This window comes from Polyodon spathula, chromosome 7 (genome assembly GCF_017654505.1).
Source record: "Polyodon spathula isolate WHYD16114869_AA chromosome 7, ASM1765450v1, whole genome shotgun sequence".
Taxonomy (NCBI): domain Eukaryota; kingdom Metazoa; phylum Chordata; class Actinopteri; order Acipenseriformes; family Polyodontidae; genus Polyodon; species Polyodon spathula.
The window spans coordinates 18,083,350-18,104,694 of NC_054540.1; the positions used below are offsets into that span (position 1 = coordinate 18,083,350).

The following is a 21,345-nucleotide window of genomic DNA, read 5'->3' on the forward strand; positions in this document are numbered from 1 at the left end:
TTTTTATTGTTAGCGCCTCTTTGTACAGTATTTTTTTTTTGTGCCGATTTGTAGTCTGTTTTAAGAAAAACTATTCCATCTCATTTCAACTAGTTTCTTGCCTGCTAATTGATTGAACTATGCATTTTGGTTCATATTACAAATTATTTTGATGTTAACAAGTATACAGCTGACAAATACTAATGCTTGAAAACCAGAATAGAAAAAAGTACATAGAACTTAGGAACATATTCTAGTTCCATATATAATAGTTTAATGGTTATGATTACTGTATCTTTGGATTGTTCTCAAAAATAAACTTTGAGATGTTTGTATGTAATATAGCCACCTTGAGCCATAACTTGCACCCCCCATTATCGCTGTAATAAATTGTGAGGATACATTAATGAAAAGACTTATAAAAGTTAAATGTAAAATAAAAATACAATTCCTAATACCTTAAAGGTATTTTCAGCCTGTAATATATGTGCACTTTAAAATCTGTTGCTTTCTTTTCTTATGGGAACATGTAAACGCTGATAGAGGTGGTGACGGTACATTATATATCACTGCAGATATGCTTAAATTGCACAGGGTAGGCACATTTTATTTTACGGCTCATTTCTTCTTCGGTAACCTAGTTTCCCTGCCAAGACGGACTGTTCGGAATACATTTATATTACAATGGGCTTTTTTATTAATCCATGTAGATGAAGTGCTGTATTAAATACACCAGAAATGTGAGTATATATGTGTTGATGGCCTAACCACATTTATATATTAAGTATTTATGTACAATATGCATACAGTACCTCCACAAAACAACATTAGAAACTACTTAGACAAGCTCTGAGAATAGCAAAAATTACAGAGCCATATTTTAAACCACATCTTTAGACAGACTGAAGTGTTTAAGGTTTATTGTCATCTTAAATCCATTTGGAAATGAAGGATGTTAATCATTAAATCGTAGTTAAGAGGCAGCATTGTTTTAACATTTTATTGCTATGCAGTACAATGTTAAAGAAAATATTTGTGACAGTTTACTGAAAGTGAAATAAATTTAATTCATTTTTGTTATGTTACAGATTTTGTAGTGTAAAAATAATTTTCCGTAGCATTTTACAGAAAGTGCTTTTAGCTGGAGGAGAGCATTTACAATGGAAAGTTTCACACTAATGCATAACTCTCAAAGCAGTTAAAAAACACTGTAAAATGATTAACCTCACCTGCTTTGCCATATAAGAAATATATGCCTGATTAATTTTATAAGCAATGTACTGAACACTGAAAAAATGTCAGTGTTGATCATGTTTGAAAAAAATACATATGATGACAACATTTAGATGGGAGTCCAAAACTGTTTTGAAAAATAAACGTTTAGTGGGTGTTTCCTGGAATTTATATGAATTTGAATAAGAATGATGTATATTATTTCCAAAATAATTGTAACATTAAAGTAAGTGCTGGTAGTGCAGCCATGGTACTTTATCAATACAGTGTTTTGGAAAGTGTTGTGTTGAACTAGGATTAGTTTACATTCTGCAGCTTCATTGAAAAGCAACCCAGTACAAACACAACAAGGGTGGGTTGTTTAAAGAATAGCCTTGTTTTTGGCTTGCTTTTTAATTTTGTATTGTATAAAAGCAACTGTAAATGTATTGGGATTCAAACTAGAAGAGCACATTTTATTTTGCCTGTATTTAAAAAATATATATATATTGTTTAATTTGTTTTTTATATTACTGAGCAAACAAATCGCTCAGTTTTATGTTTGTATGTAGCTACTGGAAAAGATGTTGGTCACCAGTTTAATGCATTAAAATACCTGCATCCATTATAACTTAATGTGCACTTGTGTTTTAGATGCCATTTTTAATAAAAAATATCAAAACTATATCAGGCACAAACAATTTCTATATATTCTAGTATTTGTTTGGCCAAATGCATTTCAGTGTGCAAGTCATACTGTTTGGTACAAAATTGAGACTGCGTAATAAATGATGATGATGAACAATATGTATAAAAAGAGTATTAATATGTATACCTGTATGTCTGATTTCTACATGTTTTAAACAAAGCCTATATTGAAGCAAAAAACAAAAACAAAAAACATTTCCTAAGTGGTTGTACTGACTTACTTGGACACCTTGGTGCGCTGTTTGCTTTGAGCCTTCAACCAAGTCTGTATCTCAGGACTGGACACCCTAAAGTTGTTATTGCACCTATAAAAGGGCTTTATATTAAGAAATTGTATTAACAAAAGACAAGAAAAACCAATGACCAGATACTAATCGATCCAGACCCCAACTGCAACTTAGCAAGTCAGGTGCCCCCTTTCAAACATGGTTCCCCTCCCTGAATCTTGATGTGCCTAAATTTTTCCTGGCTCTTTTCCTCTGCGCTCTTGGAAATTAGAACACGCCTAGGAAACTCATGGAAACGAGACCATTATGTTACACATTTTAAAGAATGACCAATTTCACGGAGGACTACATATTAATATGCTATCGGAGGCAAGTCACTGATCGGGGAAGACATCAATAAGATCACAACATTACTCAAAGACTGAATGCAGCTGAAGAGGAAGCTATATCGGTTAGAATTAGGCACAGCGAGTAAGTTAGGCGGAATGGTTTTTAAAGTTGTGTTTGGTAATACATAAATTTCTACTTGTGTATTTGATCCACTTAGCTAACTAATGCTCTAAATTAAATGCAAAGAAATATATTAATTGCACAATGGAATTAGTTCATCACATAATGTGATCATGTCCAATTTGGGTGTTCATCAGAAAGAGTCCATTGGAAACGATCGCATGAAGTGCAGGAACTGAATCCCGTAGGCTGTAAATAATGTTCCTTTACTTTTACTTAAGTTATTGTAGCTTACAGCTTTGTTTAATTATTTATCCAAGAGCTTTACGCATTGAGACGGAGGCCTCATTTACAAGGGGGTCCTGGAAAACAATAAAAGGACAAACACAATGTATATACACAATAAAAACATGTGGTTCAAACGTAATCAGCAGCATAAAGAGATCCAACAACAGAATAAATAAAACATCTGAACGACAAGCATTGGCCGGACGTTCCAAGTCATTCCCAAATACCATCTTTAAAACAAAGAAAGAAAGGTGATCAGATTGTGTTTGGGAGCTGACATGCAAAAGATCATTCTCCCATTCCTGTTCAAAAATGTTAAGTAGCTCACTGGAGTGTCTTTGTGAAGGGTTACCCAGAATGCCTCACTCAATACAACAATGGCAGTTTAATACAAATGCTTTATTAAAATTCCATGACAGCATTTGAAATACAGAATAAGCATCATTTACCTATGTTCCACAGAGGCCTGCAGTCTTTGCTTCATTCTTCCTGCTGTAACGAAGAGCTCTCAATGAGCTTGTTGTATACAGCACTTAATGTTGACATCTTTCATAACCACTTCTTTGTTTCACCCAATAATCCACATTGTTCTGGTCACATCATTTCATTTGCATAAAATACTTATCTTTTAAGCTTTGTCTGGGTCAAATATTTCAAGCGTGCAAACCAGCCTTGGACGGGACTCTGTGCCACTATGTATATGCACACTCATAGGAAGGTACCAAGCCCTTAAAGACCTTAAACACAAAACAAAACTAATGAAAACACCCACCGTTCATAACTGAGAGCCAGGCTAGTTCTATGAACATATGACAAGGATGTGCCAAAGTGGAACGCTTGAACAAATCTGCCACACTATTTATAAAATTAATCTAACTTATATAGAGACTGCTTACAAGCAAACTGATAAATATAATCACCATAATCTAAAACAGGAAATCCTAACATTAACCACCTAGAGTGGGGGAAAAAAAAACCTTCCTTTCTAAAAAGAACAATGTGTATACAGTACTTTAATTAGTTGATCATTTTGACTATCAGTAACACAAAGTAAAACAACTGAGTCTTATAGTTTATCATTTTGAAACCTGTGGTATCTGGCTGCTACTATTGACCTACAAATTTGGATAAATTAAGATTTCTCTGTTGGGAGCAGTGTTCTTAAACCTATTAGTAATAGTGTGTGTGTGTGTGTGTGTGTGTGTGTGTGTGTGTGTGTGTGTGTGTGTATCTACTGTGTAAGACTTTATATCACCTACCTAAGACTTTTTTGAGAAAGGTCAACGTAGAAGATATAATGTCCTACATAAGAGACACCTTTTATTTGAAATCTGTAAAATTACAAATGAATTTTTTCTTCATTTTCCAGAATATATTGGCCTATTCACTGACTTGCACAACATTTAAACGCTGCTCTTACAACTACATTTATTTCCTCTGAAACAAGTATTATGCCCCCACTTGTGCCTCTCGCTCAAATTATATGCAGCACAGACTATATGTGGGTCTAGGGACCATAATACTTGCTGCACATGAAACGATCTTATACTGTCGTAAACAAAGTAAATCTAAAGTCTGCAATCAGTGGTCATGATGTCACAGAGTATCTGCCATCTTAGTAAAGGAAGGACTTGCACATTATGAATAAATCTTAGGGAACAAAATGTTTTCAGACAGAAAAAAAAAAAAAAAAAAAAACCTTTAGAAAATCCTCAAATTAAAAATGTACCTTTAAAAAACCTTACCTGCAGATTGTCCTGAGCAGAAACGTGAAACATCTGATCTGGCAACACTGGCTGGGAGGAATAATTCCTTGACGGAACTAACTTTTATTGTGACGTGTTTACCCGAACACTCTGCTATTAGAACACAGTGTCCCGTCTAAACATGGCGGAGTATGTGCAGGTTTTTCGGAGAGCTGTTCAGCAGTTAGGAGGTCATGGAGGTGTACGCGGGTTTGTTATGCAGCTACTCAGGTACATTTTAAAAAAAATAAAGAAATAAAACAAAAATCAGTGTGCCGAGTGTTTAGCATATCATTTTAATACATCTGTGTAATGAAAGGGAAGTAACCTTGTATCATGACCTCTTTCTGGCAAGCCTGTGTTGTTAGGCTATATAGCGGTTATACCCGTCTTGTTCTGTGCCAGACACACACACAGTATAACAGTTGGACGATTTAGAAATTTGGAATAACCCCTGACGTATTTAATATGCAATATATCTAGTTGAATGTTGTTTTTTCAGGGGCTAACAAAAATTAAAGTCTACACCGACATGCAGCTGTAAATAAAAAGCTACGCATGGTCCTGTAAGCAATTGTGTTATTTTATTATTATTATTATTATTTATTTATTATTATTATTATTATTATTATTTATTATTAGTAGTAGTAGTAGTAGTAGTCGTCGTAGTAGTATTGATATTATTATTTATTAAATGTAATAACTTGGATTTCAAGGTTGTCAAAAATGCCTCTCTCTCTCTCTCTGGGCGTTGTTATTGTTGTGTGTCCCTTGTGTGCACTTTATTTACTGTACTTTCCTTTATACCCCTCTAGGGTAAATGATGTGAAAACTGGAGCTCTTGTTGGAGTGGACAAATTTGGCAACAAATATTTTGAAGATAACCGCTACTTTTTTGGTAATGGCTTCTTTTCTGTATCAGTTCTGTATGTGTGCAGGTAGCCAATAGTTAATGCATTAATAGGTCATTCCAGGTCAAGTTAATTCAGCAGAGGTGCTAGATCTATACCTTCAGAAAGAACTCTGTAATAGGATGGGAGGATAAACATATGACCATTACCACTGTGTAGTTTTTCCCTGCTCTTCTGCTTATATAATATGTTTTTAAATACGATTTGAATGTTTTGCCATGAACGGAACCATGAGCCACCCTTTGATTTGTATCTGTGGGTATAATGGACCTAACTTAGTGTTTAAAGTCCACTACTTTCATTTTTACTGTAAAAAACAGAGTATGTTGACTCAGCTGATATTCTGGCTTTTCCACTCCAGCTAAGACAGAGTCTCAGACAGCAAGTTGAGCACTTGCTAGTACAGTACTATATGCAGATCATCCCCGGGTGTTCGTACCAACTGCAAAAAAAAAATAAAATACTAGGAACAATGTTCAGTACAGACCACATTAACACTGTCCCCTGTACCAACCACTGGATCATCCTGTTAGTTTATTGCCAAATGTCCCTATCAAACAGTGCAAAAATGTGTAAATTAGGCTCTTTGCACAGGCTGTGTGGAGCAATGCTGTTGTGCCTTGTCCACTTTCTAGAACTTCAAGTTGCTGATGCGTCTCCTTATTTTGTGTTTTATGAGCACAAACAGTTAGGGACCTTACCATGATTTTTCTGATGTCTCATCTCAGGCCGTCACAGATGGGTAATATATGCTGAAGAAATGAATGGAAAAAACACATACTGGGAAGTAGACGGAAGCATGGTGCCACCTGAATGGTAATTAAATAATTTTATATTATTCAATTCCAGAGGTAGGCACTAATTAATTAAATACTGTAGGACTTAAGTACTGTACAAGAAATAGGAAGGAGCATTTCAATTAATGTATTCAGTATTTGTGTTGCTAGGTTTTGTACTGTTAATTGTATTCTGGAAATTTCTTTATACGCATTCGTATAAAGATGCGTAGCGACTGTTGTATACATTTAGTGTTTATATGATAAAAACATTTTTAAATGTATATTGTACTAAATTCCCAAGTTGGAATATCTCTGCCTTGAAAAAGTGATTACATACAGTTGCTGTTTATCTGTCTTATTTAAAAATAAAAATAAATCAATTTATTGTTATGTGCGCTCTACAGGCATCGCTGGCTGCATTGCATGACTGACAATCCACCAACAACTCACCCTCCAGTGCCTCGCAAGTTCATCTGGGAGAATCACAAATTTAACCTGAGCGGTTCACCGAGTCAGTATGTTCCGTACTCCACCACCCGCAAGAAGATACATGAGTGGGTCCCACCCCAGGCAACTGCAAAGTGAAAAGTGGAGCTTGTTTGTAAATTATTCTGATACCAAGTCTTGCTGATAATTAAAAAATATAAATATATATTTCATGTTTTCAGCTGTGTCTTGTGTCTCGGTGGTGGTCTGACAGTTTTAAGTCTTTAAACAGATTTTTTCAGTTTTTTTAATTCACTTAGAATACATCACACATGGTTACAGCATGGCATACAAGCTTTTGAAAGACTTAGTATTGTGAGAGATTATCTGGCACCAAATATATTTCATGTATAGATGTATACAGTATGAGGGGGCATGAAAGTTTTACTGTGAATCATTTAACCTCTATTATAACGATTATATATTTGTTTCAATTAAAAATAATGATTCAAAAGAAATTTTTTATCATCCGTTTGTGTCTATAATCCGGGTGTTGTGTATCCTTTGATCTGCATAGTGCTATAATATACAACAATTATAGACCTAAAAGAGATCATTAGCAGCATACACTTCTGCTGATTTTCAGGAATCTACAAAATAGACAAACTATAAAAAAATATATATATTAAAAAAAATAATAACCTAGTCATCTTTTCCAGTGGTTCTCTTGTCTGTACTTGATGCCCTCCTCACTCATGTACATATGCTAGTTAAAAAAAAAAAAATACAACATGACACTGCTGTTGTGTTCTTTTCTTTTGCACGATCATAATAAGAACAAACTTAACACTGCAAATAATAGTTTACCAATTGTGTCCAACTATTACACATGTAGAAAGCCGATAAACAACGGTAGTCACCAGATGGCAGCGGACTTAGTCCAATACTAAGCACTCTTAAATAAAAGGAACCAGTCAGAAGCACATGTAGAAACTTTGACATGCCAAGAGATGTCAGCAGTAACATTTGCTGTAAGTTAATATATAGGTTAAGATGTGGGTAGTAATTCATTTTTTTTTTTTTTTAAATGCTGAACCTTCTCACATCCCCAGGATACATTCTGAGCCCACCAATTTGAGAACTGCTGATCTCTCCCACAACTGCACCATCTGGGAGAATCACAAATTTAACCTGAGCGGCTCAGCGAGTCGGTATGTTCTGTACTCCGTATGGTTTGTCCTCACAAGCTGACAAATACAAGGTAATTGTTCCACAGGCAATAATCCATATTGCTATTCTTCCCCCACCCTTCTTACCAGTATTGACTGGCTCAGGGACTATCAAACGTGTATAAGGATATTTTCAATTTTAGATCTATATCTCAACACAATGACAGAATCCATGTGAGAAATGACAGCATTTTTGATACACTGCAAGGTTGTTTCAGGTAAATTATTGCAGGCTGCTACACAGACTACAAAACTAGTATGAGTCAGCCGTGTTTGTTTATTGAAGTTGCAATGCTTTTATCACAACGTCTGATGACACATAATTATGAGAAAATTACATTTGACCAGTTTCTGAAAATGAATATTCTTACAATGCAGTTTGTTTACAAGCTTTTACAAGTGCTTTGGAGCCAGAGGAAAGAAAAAAAAAAAGTTAAAAATAAAACCTAAAAGGTATAAAACTTAAGACGAGACATCACATGTTGAAAAATGTGAAAAAACACATGCTTTATCATTTATTTTTTTCAAATTTCCAGTTTCATTTGCAATAACTGTTTTTTCCCACTTGGGTGCCGTGTTCCCACTGTCTGTTTTTACATACTGTTTATTAGAAGCTTTTTCTGAACAAACATATTAGTCAAGTTGGAAAAAAATCAACCAGGCTTTGCAAATATTTTAGGTAGCGTATATTAGTGTTAGAGCTTCAGCAGTTACTGAGATTGACATGCTCTGAGTGCAGAGGTTCTGCTTGTAGTGGTTTATCCTCTAGAGGGCCCAGTTACTCTGTTATAAAAGGGTTGGTAATCATAATGGCTTGCTACCGGTCTGGCTACCAATTTTTTAGTTTTATTTTTTAAATGTAATGTTATTTATATACTGTGAGTCAGTATTTGAGGCTGCACATGCACAACAGTTTGTGGTAAATAATTTACAAACAAGTGCCTTCTTTTTTGTAAACTAATGATAAGCTGTATTTTGTATTCCAAAAGCAAGCAGCTTCGGGTATTTTTGATACTTTGGATTTATATTATTAAATGAGGGAGTTTTGTAAAGAATGTTATCTACACCACCAGATAGGGAAGCAAAACAAAAATGATATAAGTTCAAATACATACACGGTTACATTAAATAGTACAGTGCTGCAAAGACACTGCTGTTTTTCAAGCAGAACGTTTGTTTCTATGTGTTTTTCTGTTCTAGCAGGACCCACTCAAATACAGTTTATGCTACAAATTTTCAGTTATTAGAGGGAAGACATGGAAGACAAACTGACTGACATCAGTGGAAATTTAATTGTTGGAGCAGGAAGAACATATTGTACAGAAACGGTTATTATCAAGCATGAGAAAGCTACAGCAGATCTGGAAAATAAAAAAAAAGACTTTTATTGTGTATGTAGTTTATATCTGAAATTTCACTGAATATTTAGTGTTTACATTCCTGTAGTAAAAAGATTGCCATAAACCCTACACAGAAAAAACAAAACGCTAATAACTGGGACTCTGTTGTATATAACTAAGGCAAAACAAACCCCAGTCAGCCCAGGAAAAAGAAACCAACTTGTGTTTAAATACTGTATAATGCTGTACATAAACCCTCAACAATTCACATGTTAAAACCTACTTTGATTTTCAAACATCTATTTTGGTTTTAAAATAACTTTATTGCAGAGATAAACCTAGAATAACCCAGCAAACATGCACGATACTGAAGGGATCAGTTAAATTGTAAATGCCTTCAATACTTGACATGCATTTTTGCTTTGAAAATGAACAGTTTTTATGTACTAAAAAAGTGTGAGGGTCAGAAAACAGTTTTATTGTGTGAGCCTAGGAAATAGGGATCTAAAGTATTTTTTTAGAGTCACGTTATAAATGGGATAAATAAATAATTTAGAACATTGAAACTGTGGTCTCAAAGCATACTGGGAACATCAGGAAAGAGGAAATAACTAATCCCCCAGTGAATATATATATATATATATATATATATATATATATATATATATATATATATATATATATATATATATATATAATTCTGTGCCTTTTTTATTTATGTGCTGCTTCTTAGTAATTGTTATAGTTAGTTATATATAGTTTTCACACTAATATTCACTTTCAATTAAACAAGTCATTGAGTAAAGTTGGAGTGGATGTGCAGTTGCAATTCATTAAAATACACACTCAACCCCCAGAGAGTCTATAGACAACAGGTACAATTATAGAAGAGCCTGACTGAGGTAAAACGCATGTCGACAAGCACTTCGTGAAATGATTTTAACATTTATTTGAAGGTGCATTTAAAGCCATAGTGATGTATTGTTATCACAATACATGAAAAAAAACAGTTCATATTCAATTTTAGTGAAACGAAAACATGCTAATTGTCCATATTAAATGGTTTAATTCATTTGATGCTGTGACACTTGCTAAAGTATTGAAGCTGCACAATCTTGTTTGCATTTAGGGATAAAACAAAAACATCAAATAAAATATCTAATTCATTTCATAGTTCAAAGATTTCTTAGTTTTCAAGTTGTGTCAGCAGGATAAGCATACTGGTGAAAGAAAAGGGGCAAGTAAGGAAATATTTGGGTTAATGTTTTGCGTTTGATTTATTGCAGCTAACTGGATGGAATGACCTTAATCTGTATTTATTACTTTACTCAATTGTCCTAATAAAACATAATCTACCCTTTCTGGGCAGAAAAAAGGCATCACATTTAATCTTATTTTGTGATTTCTAGTTCAACTTCCTTTTTTAAGTTTTGCCACATTGAAATGTTACTTCATCAATTAGTGTTAAAGAGGCTATTTTAATGTGGGTCTAGCTGGCTTAATAATGCAATTCAAATAACCTCAATCTTACAGAGTGGGTGGGAGGGATTTCCAGCAGGGCTACACGCTGCCGCAGCCCGAACGAAGCCCCTGAGTTTCTTTAGTCAATTAACTAAAATAGACTTCGGGAGCCTCTGCATACCACCTTGTGCAGGCTCTCTGGGTGTCACACCCTTCTGCCTTTTCATAAAACCCCTTTAACAAGGAGGACTCTACTGTCATGGTTTGCTCCGTTAACAATAGATATCCACATGAATTCACAACTGGAGACTCACTCTAAATTCCAAAGAAATAGCTTCCCATTGTTTCAGTATAGTCCTTTCTTATCCCTCATTTTGACCTAGCGTTACTCGTCAGTTAAAAAGATATGCTTTTGTTTTTGACAGTTCTATATTTATTAAGCATGCTAATGAGGGGAGCTTGAGCTTATCTAATTGTCATTGAACCACTGCAGCCACCACGTTGCCTTTACTTCTACTGCTAATGTATCATAAAACATTTGAATTTCATAGTTTCAACGTTATGGAAACTCCTCAGTCAAAATCTAATATCAAAATCTAATAACGATAGCTGCCACATTGTAGTCATGTGTCTTTTGGGTTTCTGTTGCAATGTCAAAGTCTCATATCTCAGACTATAATCACTGCATGCATTAATGTGCTGGTGACCGTGAAATTGAGCTCTGACCAAATATGGATGGCATTTTGACACTTTTCTGGGATATACAGATAACATTTTAGAAAGTGAAGTTCACAAAAAAATTAAATGTCGGTGGAAAGGAGGAAAGAATATCAGGTCATATGCTTAATGATATGTTAAATTGATGTGAATTCTTACAAACATTCATCATTGTATGCTTTTGATTGATCAAAACATTGTATATTATAGAAGGTAGGCATGTGTATGTAAAAATAAATATATATTTTTATATTATATTGTTGGTAAACGGTATAATCTCCCTTTTCCCTTTTTAAAGTCTTTAGTTGTGAAATCATCCATCATAAGAAGTATGCAACACTGACATAGTGAGTGACAATGCAGTGGTATGTTTATTAGGCTTCCAGGCCCATAGGGCTGGGAAGCCTATTGTTATTGCTGGGATTCTTCTTCTTCTTCTTCTTCTTCTTCTTCTTCTTCTTCTTCTTCTTCTTTCTGCCAGAGTTGCTCAAAAAACTCACCAGATTCGGTAGGTTGGTAGATGCTTATGGGAAGATGGAAAATGCTAAAAGAACTTATGTCGTAGGTCACATGGTTTGGCCTCCATACTGGATTGAAAAAAAACATTTTGCCTAAATGTAAAAATTCGTCTTTCGAAAACAACTTATTGCAGAGTGCTGAAAGTTGGTATAATAAGATCTTCTCCCAAACCGCTAGTCCGATTAAAACAAACCCAATGGCACATATGATCGTAGCGTGGTTTTCTTTAAAGGGTGTAAAGGGGAAGTTACTACAATAAAAAACATGGCGGATACATTGGATAACATCATTAACATACAAAACTGGCTTAAAAAAACTTTGTCTCTGAAATCACTAGTCCGATTGAACCAAAAATTGGCAGATGTGATCCTAGTGTGGTTGTCTTTAAAATTTGGTCAAGGGAAGTTGCTACAAAAAAAAAAAATGCCGGCCACGTTGGATGACATCTTCAACTTACAAAACTGGCTAATAATTCCTTTTCAGAGTGCAGATTGGGCCACGGTTACTATGGAACACATATAGTAACACATGTGTGCATTCTGCACTATTTGTTAAAGTGCTGGGTACTGATACTGAAATTCCGCACTATTTGCGAAAACATTTGATACTGGTACTGTTACTGGTACTGGCATTCTGCACAATTTGTTAAAGTAATTGGTACTGTTACTGGTACTGGCATTCTGCACTACTTTGTTAAAGTGTTTGATACTGGTACTGGTACTGGCATTCTTCACTATTTTGCTGAAGTGTTTGGTGCTGGTACTGGTACTGGTACAGGTACTGGAAACCATAAAATTGCTGGCAACTCTAGTTTATTTATTTAATTGTTCTATGTAGTGCAGATGTGCACACGCATTCAAACAACACGTTTCTTTTGACTATTTGGCAACATTTTTAGCCAAATTGATTGTTGGGCCACTTCATTTATATTAAAATTCCCACAGTGTAACAAACAAGTTTGATACAGTCTTTAACATAAAACTGATGCAAAACACCATGATAACACCGGTGACTGCAAGTTTATGTTTATCCTCCAGCCTCTTTGTTATGTGTGTGTGTGTGTGTGTGTGTGTGTGTGTGTGTGTGTGTGTGTGTGTGTGTGTGTGTGTGTGTGTGTGTGTGTATATATATATATATATAATCTGGGTTATGCATATCTTCTCACAACTGATATTAGTGTTATTGTAACCCAATTATACTACAAGTTCATCTTATTTATAATTGAAGAGCTGCATATTTAAAAATTCTCAGATTTTATGATATTTATAATTCCACTGTATTTTGTGTACTATTTCATGTATTATGCTACTATCATATATTATGTACTTTCCACTGTATATCATGTATTATGCATTTCTCTATTTGAAATGTTATGGATTTTCTTGCATTTATTGCATCTTGTAAAATGCTTTGTGATGATGTCCACTATGAAAAGGTGCTATGTAAAAAAATAAAGATTGATTGATTGATTGATAATAATCCAACACATCTACACACCAATGAATGCATGTATATATGGCAGCTGGCTCTTTATCTTATATGTATATATATATATATATATATATATATATATATATATATATATATATATATATATTATCTACACACCCACACACACACCACAAATATTATTGTAATGGTAAACAATGAGCAAAATGCACTAGAATTACATACTAAAGCCAAAACGTTTACTTTTATGATATTTATAATTTTATGAAAGATTTAATGATTTTGGTTTCAAATTTATGTACAAACAGTAAATAGGCAATGGATGTTTACAATTGAAAATGGGGACTGGTACACTGTTGTTATACCTTTGTAATACGATAACATTTTTGAGGGTTTACAAAAAACTTCATGGCAAAAATTTTGTTTCTGAGACCACTTTACCTCCTCTTAGGAAATACCAGGCCAAGCTGTTCTGATATCTTTACGACCATTTGATTCTCTCTTCAATAATTATTAGTTAAATCCTGTCTGCACCTGCTGCATTTTTATCTTGGTGTGACCCTGGAAGAATAATAGCTTCCTGCAATTATTGACTTATTGCTGTAAAAAATAATACAAGTGTGTGGAAATCTGGCTGGATCAGTGTGAGTGGGTGGTGTTTCGTAGGGTTATTTTGGTCAAATCTAAAGGAGAAGGAAAAGCTATTTCTGCTGCACAGGAAGGTGATTTCTCTAAAACAAAGACATTGCAAATTAAGCTTTAATAAATGCATTTATTAGCAGACATGCACAAGGGCACTGGAACTAGGGGTGCTGGGGGTGCAGTAGCACCCCCTTGGCTTTGCATGGCTTCCATCATATTCAGGGGTTACAGTTTTGTTCAATGGCTTTCAGCACTCCCACTTTAAAAATCGTTCCAGTGCCACTGGACATGCAGGGGATTCAACATGACAGTTACCTAAGAGAAAAGAAAGGAAGAAACAAATTGCTATAATGCCAAAGATTTATATCACACAGGCATGTTTCATTATCATTTTTATTGGCATTTTCTGAGGACTGTGTATTCTCCTATAAAAGTTTTCCGATAGTAATAGCATAGCAAAGTGTAATACAGCATAGTGAAAGCATAGTAAACGTAAAGGAAATCATTTTAAAGACCAGTGAGGTATGGTAAATCATAATAATAAACCTGGAAAACCAGGATAAACAGTACATTAATGATATAGCCAGGGGAAAAACATGGGGAAAGCTAAAAAATACTGTGTAAAAATACCGTGGTAAACTTTTACAAGGGTTATTTAACTAAAACTTGTGTTTAACAGAAAAAATAAACACATTTTCAAATGAGTAAGAATTTTTTGAGGAGTAAGACTAATCACAGGTGGGGAAAAAGAACAATGCATTCTGTATATTATTCTCAAATGGGTACCCAGTTCATTGATCTTCCATGGTTTCCATGTTTGATGTTCATTCTTTTATTTTTCCTATAACTAACACACAGTGCAGTATTACATTTCACACTGTGTAAATACATTAATTGTTTCTATTAAATAAACAGCCGTTGCTTTTATTTACTTGCAACCAATTTAGTTTTTAATATTGTACTGTAATTGCTTTGGTCTCCAGAGACACTGGTTCCATGCCTAACCTAGATCATTATGTCCAATGGATGTGTGCTGACTCTTTTCTGATTAAAACAACCCCCTTTTTTTATCATGTCAAACGCTGTTTGAATACAGAAAAATTAACAAAGCTATGGTTATTGATGTGAGGACATGAAACACAATGTATCTTAGAAATAAACCACACCTTGGATGTGTTACAAAAAGACATTGCACTCACTTTTTTCAAGTGGCTTGAAAAGGGAAAATTGCATTATAATATAAAGGATTGTACAGTATTATTTTGCTTGTGATACAGACAGGTACTTTGCGTATTTATTGAGCGGCAGGATTCCCGTGGGACTATATTTCAATGCAGCTAACTGTCTATCTGCTAAAGCTCCCACTGTACTTAGGCCTACATGGCAGGCAGTCATAGAATACCGACAGTTATCATGAAGTGCAGAAAAAGCTGTTCGTACAATTTGAAATATACACCACATCCTTGATTTATACCATAACCAGCAAAATACTGGTACTATCATAAAAAAAAACCAATACAGATATTAAAACATTTAGACAGTGCTAATAATTTATATATATATATATATATATATATATATATATATATATATATATATAATATATATATATATATATATATATGTGTGTGTGTGTGTGTGTGTGTGTGTGTGTGTGTCATTCTTGTGCATTTTATCAGTTTAACAATAAAGTACAAGTTTAGACATATTTAATCCTAATATAGATTTGTTTAATACTTTATCCACTGACTGGCCACTTTATTAGGACCTGTCTACCCAATTGTATTTGGAATGGTGTGGGGCACTGTGGCGGAGTGTTCCGCCCCTTTGTATTATTATTATGATTTATTATATATGTTATCATTCGGGTGCAGAAGAAAGTTGCCTCCATTACTGTGTTACTGTTTTGTGTTTATATTAAGAACCTTGTGAAGATGGGTGACTGATCAGTAATGAGTATTTAATTAGCTGACAGTCACGCCTCATTATTAAACTCGTGCAGACTCTGGCCGAGGGGTAATAAGATCATTATTAGCTAGTTAACCCCTCCACCAGAATATAAAAGACCTGCAGACTGGCTGCATGGAGAAATGTTCAGAGAGGAGAGTCAGGAGGTAAACGACTAAAACTAAAACCAAAACCTAACAAACTTGTTTGTTTGTTCGTCCACTGTTTTGTTTGTCTATTTAATTTGGCTCAAATGCCTTGTGTTGTTTTGTTTAAATCTTTTATTTATTTGTTTAATAAAACACTGAGCACAGACACTGCATCTCAGTTTCAACCCCAGTACTGCCTGTCTGTGTGTTCCTTCTGGGTATGTAAGTTCATCCACCAGCCATCTTGTCACAGTCATGTTCTCCTGTCATACAGCACCTGCGTCCCTTGATTACCCTGGAAAGACACCGGCCTAATAAAGTTGACAGGGAGTACATTGTTGGCAGAAAAATATACATCCTGGGATAGCAAATCGGTTACAGATCAACCATTTTAGCAGTGTGCTGTGAAGTAGTTTTTTAAAAAAGCAGTGAGTAGTTGTTTCTTGATGAAAGAAATGCAGTCCTTTTTCAGATATTAGTTTGGTTGATATTATATATACAGGTTCGATTCCGAAACAAAAAGAATGCTCTAAGCAAAACAGTACAGATCATACTTTCATATGCTAACTGCAAGGTGCAAAACTTAAGTTAAAAAAAAAAAAAAAAAAAAACATAACAAAACAAAATAATACAATGCAAAACTATAGGTTTGATCCTCCAGAACTTCTAGATCGACAAGTCTCCAATACTAGTCTTAATGAAAGAGAGAAGTGAGCTGAGCTGAGTGCACCTTGATTAAGTAGCCACTGACCTCAGCCCCCCTCCTTTCTTCTCTTTGTGGGTTCAATCACCCCGGGCAACCCCCTGTTACATATGTGTTGTAAAGAAAACTGGTTCTGCCTCACACTGCCTAAGATGGTGTTATCTTGGTGTAGCCCTTTATTCCTTTATGCTTAACCTATGTTATCTCTTGAGCGCATCGGTTCCTCCAGCAATGTGCGATTGTTTTCATTCCAGCAGTCAGTCGGTCGTTGTCAGTGCAATGAAATGCAATTTTGCAATCTCGCTTTTACCAGTTACTATACCTCCTCTGATAATCTCCTTTTAAAACTAACAGAGTGTACAAACCTGCAAACATGTGTATCTTATATTGCATTCAAACTTCTTTCCATGTTATATAACATACGCCACTTTCAGAAATAAAGATGGGGGGGGGGGGGGGGGGGGGGGGGGGGGGGGGGGGGGGGGGGGGGGGGGGTCCTACCACGACAGGGTCTCCCACAAGCTAACCTGAGCCTCCTGCTGTCCTCTTCACAGGGTATGAACTCTGCATACGCCCAAGTCTAAACTATCATGCTATGCTCATTACAGTATGTGTAAGTATTTATCATGTGTTGTAGTTACAGTATGTGTCTCTTGTGTTTCAAGCTACAAAAATAATCTTAAAACTGTAACAACTGCCAGCTTTTCCATTTTGTTCAACTTCTTTCAGTAGGCAGCAATACAATTCTTAGAAAAAATGCCAGTAGTGTGATATGTTTACACATTATTCGGTATACACAGAAATAGGGCAACAAAGTCAAACTGTGTTTTTATCCTTCAGAATCTTTTTTTTAAATATACTAAGATAGAGAAGCGTAACCAACCATGCTCAGAAACAAATGCCAAGATCAGTGGCAGGCAGCTAGAGAAAGCGACGTTTGCTGTGCCAGCATAGGGCAAGCTGCAAAGCCTAAATATAATCAAACCCTTAGGAGAGAGAAGGAACACAAATGAAGCAATCCTCTTTTCTTCACCACAATCTTCAGTAAGAAAGACTTTCTTTAGCTCATAGAAGTGATAAACTGGCACCAATTATAGCCATTGTAATTTAAGCTGTAGAGCTTTGACATTGCCAGAGAGCTTTACTGTTAAAGATAAAAACCTAATTCTTTCCACCAATGTAATATTGAGCAGGTTAAACATACTTATAATTATAATGCAATACATACAGCGTATGCACATTTTTCATTGTCTTTATGTGTGAAAGAGGTTGTATAGATGAATTAGTCTTGATCTCGACCTGGTTAGGAGGAGGGAGCAGCTCCATAGATTGTGAAATATTTCTATCTGGACGCTGCAGTTTACCTCCAGAAGGGCAAGATGTTACAAACAAGATGTTACACCCCCTTACTAAAGAAAATGAAATAAATAAATAGAAACAAGCATCATGGTGTGATTATAGTAGCTATACAGTGTAGAATGTTCCATTAAGAATAACATAATTAAATAATGAATGACTCTTATTCATATTTGTAACCTGACCACGTGTTTGTTTATGATGATTTCATAACAAATTAACAGTGAGGTTGGGGTTTAATATGAATACACTTGGAATGTATAATTAATGAATGAAATCATTGAAATTCTGAAATGATGATATTGAAGGTTGGTTTCTACAGCTGCTATCAGCATGGTTTGGACTGCAGGTCAGTTTGGGTTACTAGAGTTCAGAATAGCGAGAGTATACCATATTCATTTAATAAAACTGAACAGCAACACTATGCTTTGTTGATGGAACCTTTGTTGATTGAAACACGTCATCTCTGCCTGTTTCAATGCATTTCATCATTCTTTCACATTTGTGAATCTGTCATCAATGTTGTTTACTACAAACGTGTGACTCTATTGCCTAACTATGCTGATTATTGGAAAATGCATCAGCACCTCACACTGTCTCTCTAGTCACATGCTGGTGGTGGAGGGCTTGGCCTATGGCACAGCATGAGTCACAACAATGTTGATCAATTCTATTTTGGGTGTTTTGTAAAGGATTTCCACTTATTTTTATATCTTATTGGCTTCCAAAATGCAGCCTTTTAACCCCCCACATAGTAGTTGATAGAATGTATTGAGGTTCATGGGGCCATGGTGTGTAACACTAGGAACAAATGACCAGCCAATGGCAGTTGCAAGTAAAAACTATGATATTCAGTTCGTAAATACAACACCTCCATTTAAATACAATAGAAAACAATAAAACATACTGTATAACATGGTTGCCTAATATTGTAATTTTCCAACAATGATGCCTTTGCGCTATTATTCTGGTTAATGCAGCATTTCAAGAGGTGATAGAGAGGTCTGATTAAGGATCAGTTATAATTTCTCTTTAGGGTAGATATATTTTTCCTCCATGAAATGCCTGTAGACTGATATGGGCTCGCTATATCATTCAACAATAGAGTATATACTGTAGGTTTAAAAAAAAAACAGCATATTAGACAAGGCAACATTTTTTTTTTTTTTTTAAGCAGCTGCCCCACTTTCTTCTTCCCTATTTTAATCAGAATGGACTGTGTGTAATATTTTCAGCAGTGTAAGTGAGGTATGACAATCACTCACACACCAAGCAACGACTATATATTGCATACTGAAGGATAGGCATGTTGTTAATGGCTTTGCAGGTATGTTTTTTGTAACAGTATTCACATGAGTTGTTCAAGAACTGAGGATTATAATGTAGTTCTCAAATACATATTTTTATTGTTTTATTATGGGTGTATTTACCCATATATATATGGCTAGCTTGTGTGGAAAATAAAAAACAAAACACCTAACAACCACAGGCCAGCAAAGCAGAGTTTAAATCAAGGCAAAAACAAAACTAAATGCCCTAATTAAATCTATAAACCCATGTAAATGGTTAATTACGTATTGGAATATACAGAAAACACAATGGTTCTTCATTTTACTCACAAAATCAATTTGTGAGTGAAAACAAACATGTCAGGATTTCGTGTTTATGTCTTCCCTCACACACTGTCAGGCATCATTATCTGCTTGTAATACTCAGAAGGCTGTTCAATTACAATTATCTGAAGGGGATTACTATTTTTGGAAGATTACTACATTTCTATTCTAGGAATTCAGAAATACAGCATTTCTACCATTAGTGTACCATTTTTCCATTGAGCTAAACTCTCTTTGTATTTCTGTCGCAACTACATTTACCGGACAGGGTTGTACAGTTCAATGTGTTCCATGACACAAACATGAATGTTTCTACGTCAAGATGTACTTCTCCCTTCCTGCAGATAGCCAATTATCATAATGTGATGATTTTCAGACTACGTCAGACAGACCACAATTCTTTGATAGTTTGATCTTTTAAATGCAGGGCTAAGATTAGGATGTCCTAATCCCTTACAGAACAGTGGTCATTACTGGTATCTTGGCATGGTTCAGAATTCCTGTCTGCACAATCTAAGGAAGACTTATATATATATATATATATATATATATATATATATATATATATATATATATAAAATACTTCCAGGGGCTATTTATATAAAACGAGCTGACCTAAGTTATGTTAGCTGTGATGTTGTGTGCCAAAAACTACACTGGATGCCTAAAGTGGATAAACAAAGAAATGACTGTATTTACCTGCTTATCAATATATGGTTTGAATTTTGTTATTCATTTTAATAAATTGTAAAGTTTCTTGTTACATCATTTTAGCATAACAAGATGTCCACTCATTAACCTTGTGTTTCCTGAGGCATAATGGTTTGTTTTATAAAGCATATTCTTTCGGAATGTAGCCAGGCTATTGAATATTTTATTAGGGCGTAATATTAAAAGCATACTTTAAAAATGAAGTAGAGAATAATTTCTATTCCTGCTATATTGTTCTTTTTCCTCTTTGGTGGCAAAAAATGTAGTCATGTATAGAGCTCACAGGATCGTCACAAGAAGCACTAACAGGTCTTCTTGCTTTTTTTTCACAGAACCACTTGGTATACTTTAGTTACTAAGCAAATGCACTCTTTTGCTCTTAACTTTTTCTATCTCCGCAAGCTAATGGGAACAAGTACCACTCCCTATACTTCCCTTGTCACTGTGAATTTGTTCCCACGGGATTTGGGGGTAATGCTTTCTTTTGTTTCACAGTGTATTTATATGAGGATCCCTGCGCACTCATATTTTTTTAAATGAAAGTTTAAGAGCCTTGTTTTGTTGAAGCATGGTAGAGGTTCCAGCAGTGGGAATAAGTTGTATTCAGTATGAGAAGCAGTCGCCCTCCTAAACACATACTACTCCCACAATGAAATAGGTCAATAATGGAATGCATTTAAGTCATTCTATAGACTAACTTTAAAACCTTACACTAACCCAGAATCATGGCCCTGGACCTCATATAGTGCAGTAAATAGCTAAACTGGTCATGGGTGTTTTCAGC

General features: G+C 34.9%; 1 protein-coding gene across 1 annotated transcript; it reads left to right on the plus strand.

The window, feature by feature from the left end:
- Positions 1 to 4,726: 4,726 nt before the first annotated feature.
- ndufa12 (NADH:ubiquinone oxidoreductase subunit A12) lies at positions 4,727 to 6,951 on the plus strand. The gene is made up of 4 exons (XM_041254804.1): positions 4,727 to 4,840; positions 5,425 to 5,507; positions 6,249 to 6,336; positions 6,704 to 6,951. Exons 1-4 carry the CDS (start codon positions 4,752 to 4,754, stop codon positions 6,882 to 6,884), a joined length of 441 nt encoding a protein of 146 aa, XP_041110738.1. The 5' UTR covers positions 4,727 to 4,751; the 3' UTR covers positions 6,885 to 6,951.
- Positions 6,952 to 21,345: the final 14,394 nt, after the last annotated feature.

Bases quoted from the DNA above. Each gene is read 5' to 3' on its own strand.
- ndufa12 (XM_041254804.1), top strand. From the start codon at position 4,752: ATGGCGGAGTATGTGCAGGTTTTTCGGAGAGCTGTTCAGCAGTTAGGA. The intron at 4,841-5,424 runs GTACATTTTAAA...ATACCCCTCTAG, and splicing joins TTTGTTATGCAGCTACTCAG to GGTAAATGATGTGAAAACTG. The intron at 5,508-6,248 runs GTAATGGCTTCT...GTCTCATCTCAG, and splicing joins AGATAACCGCTACTTTTTTG to GCCGTCACAGATGGGTAATA.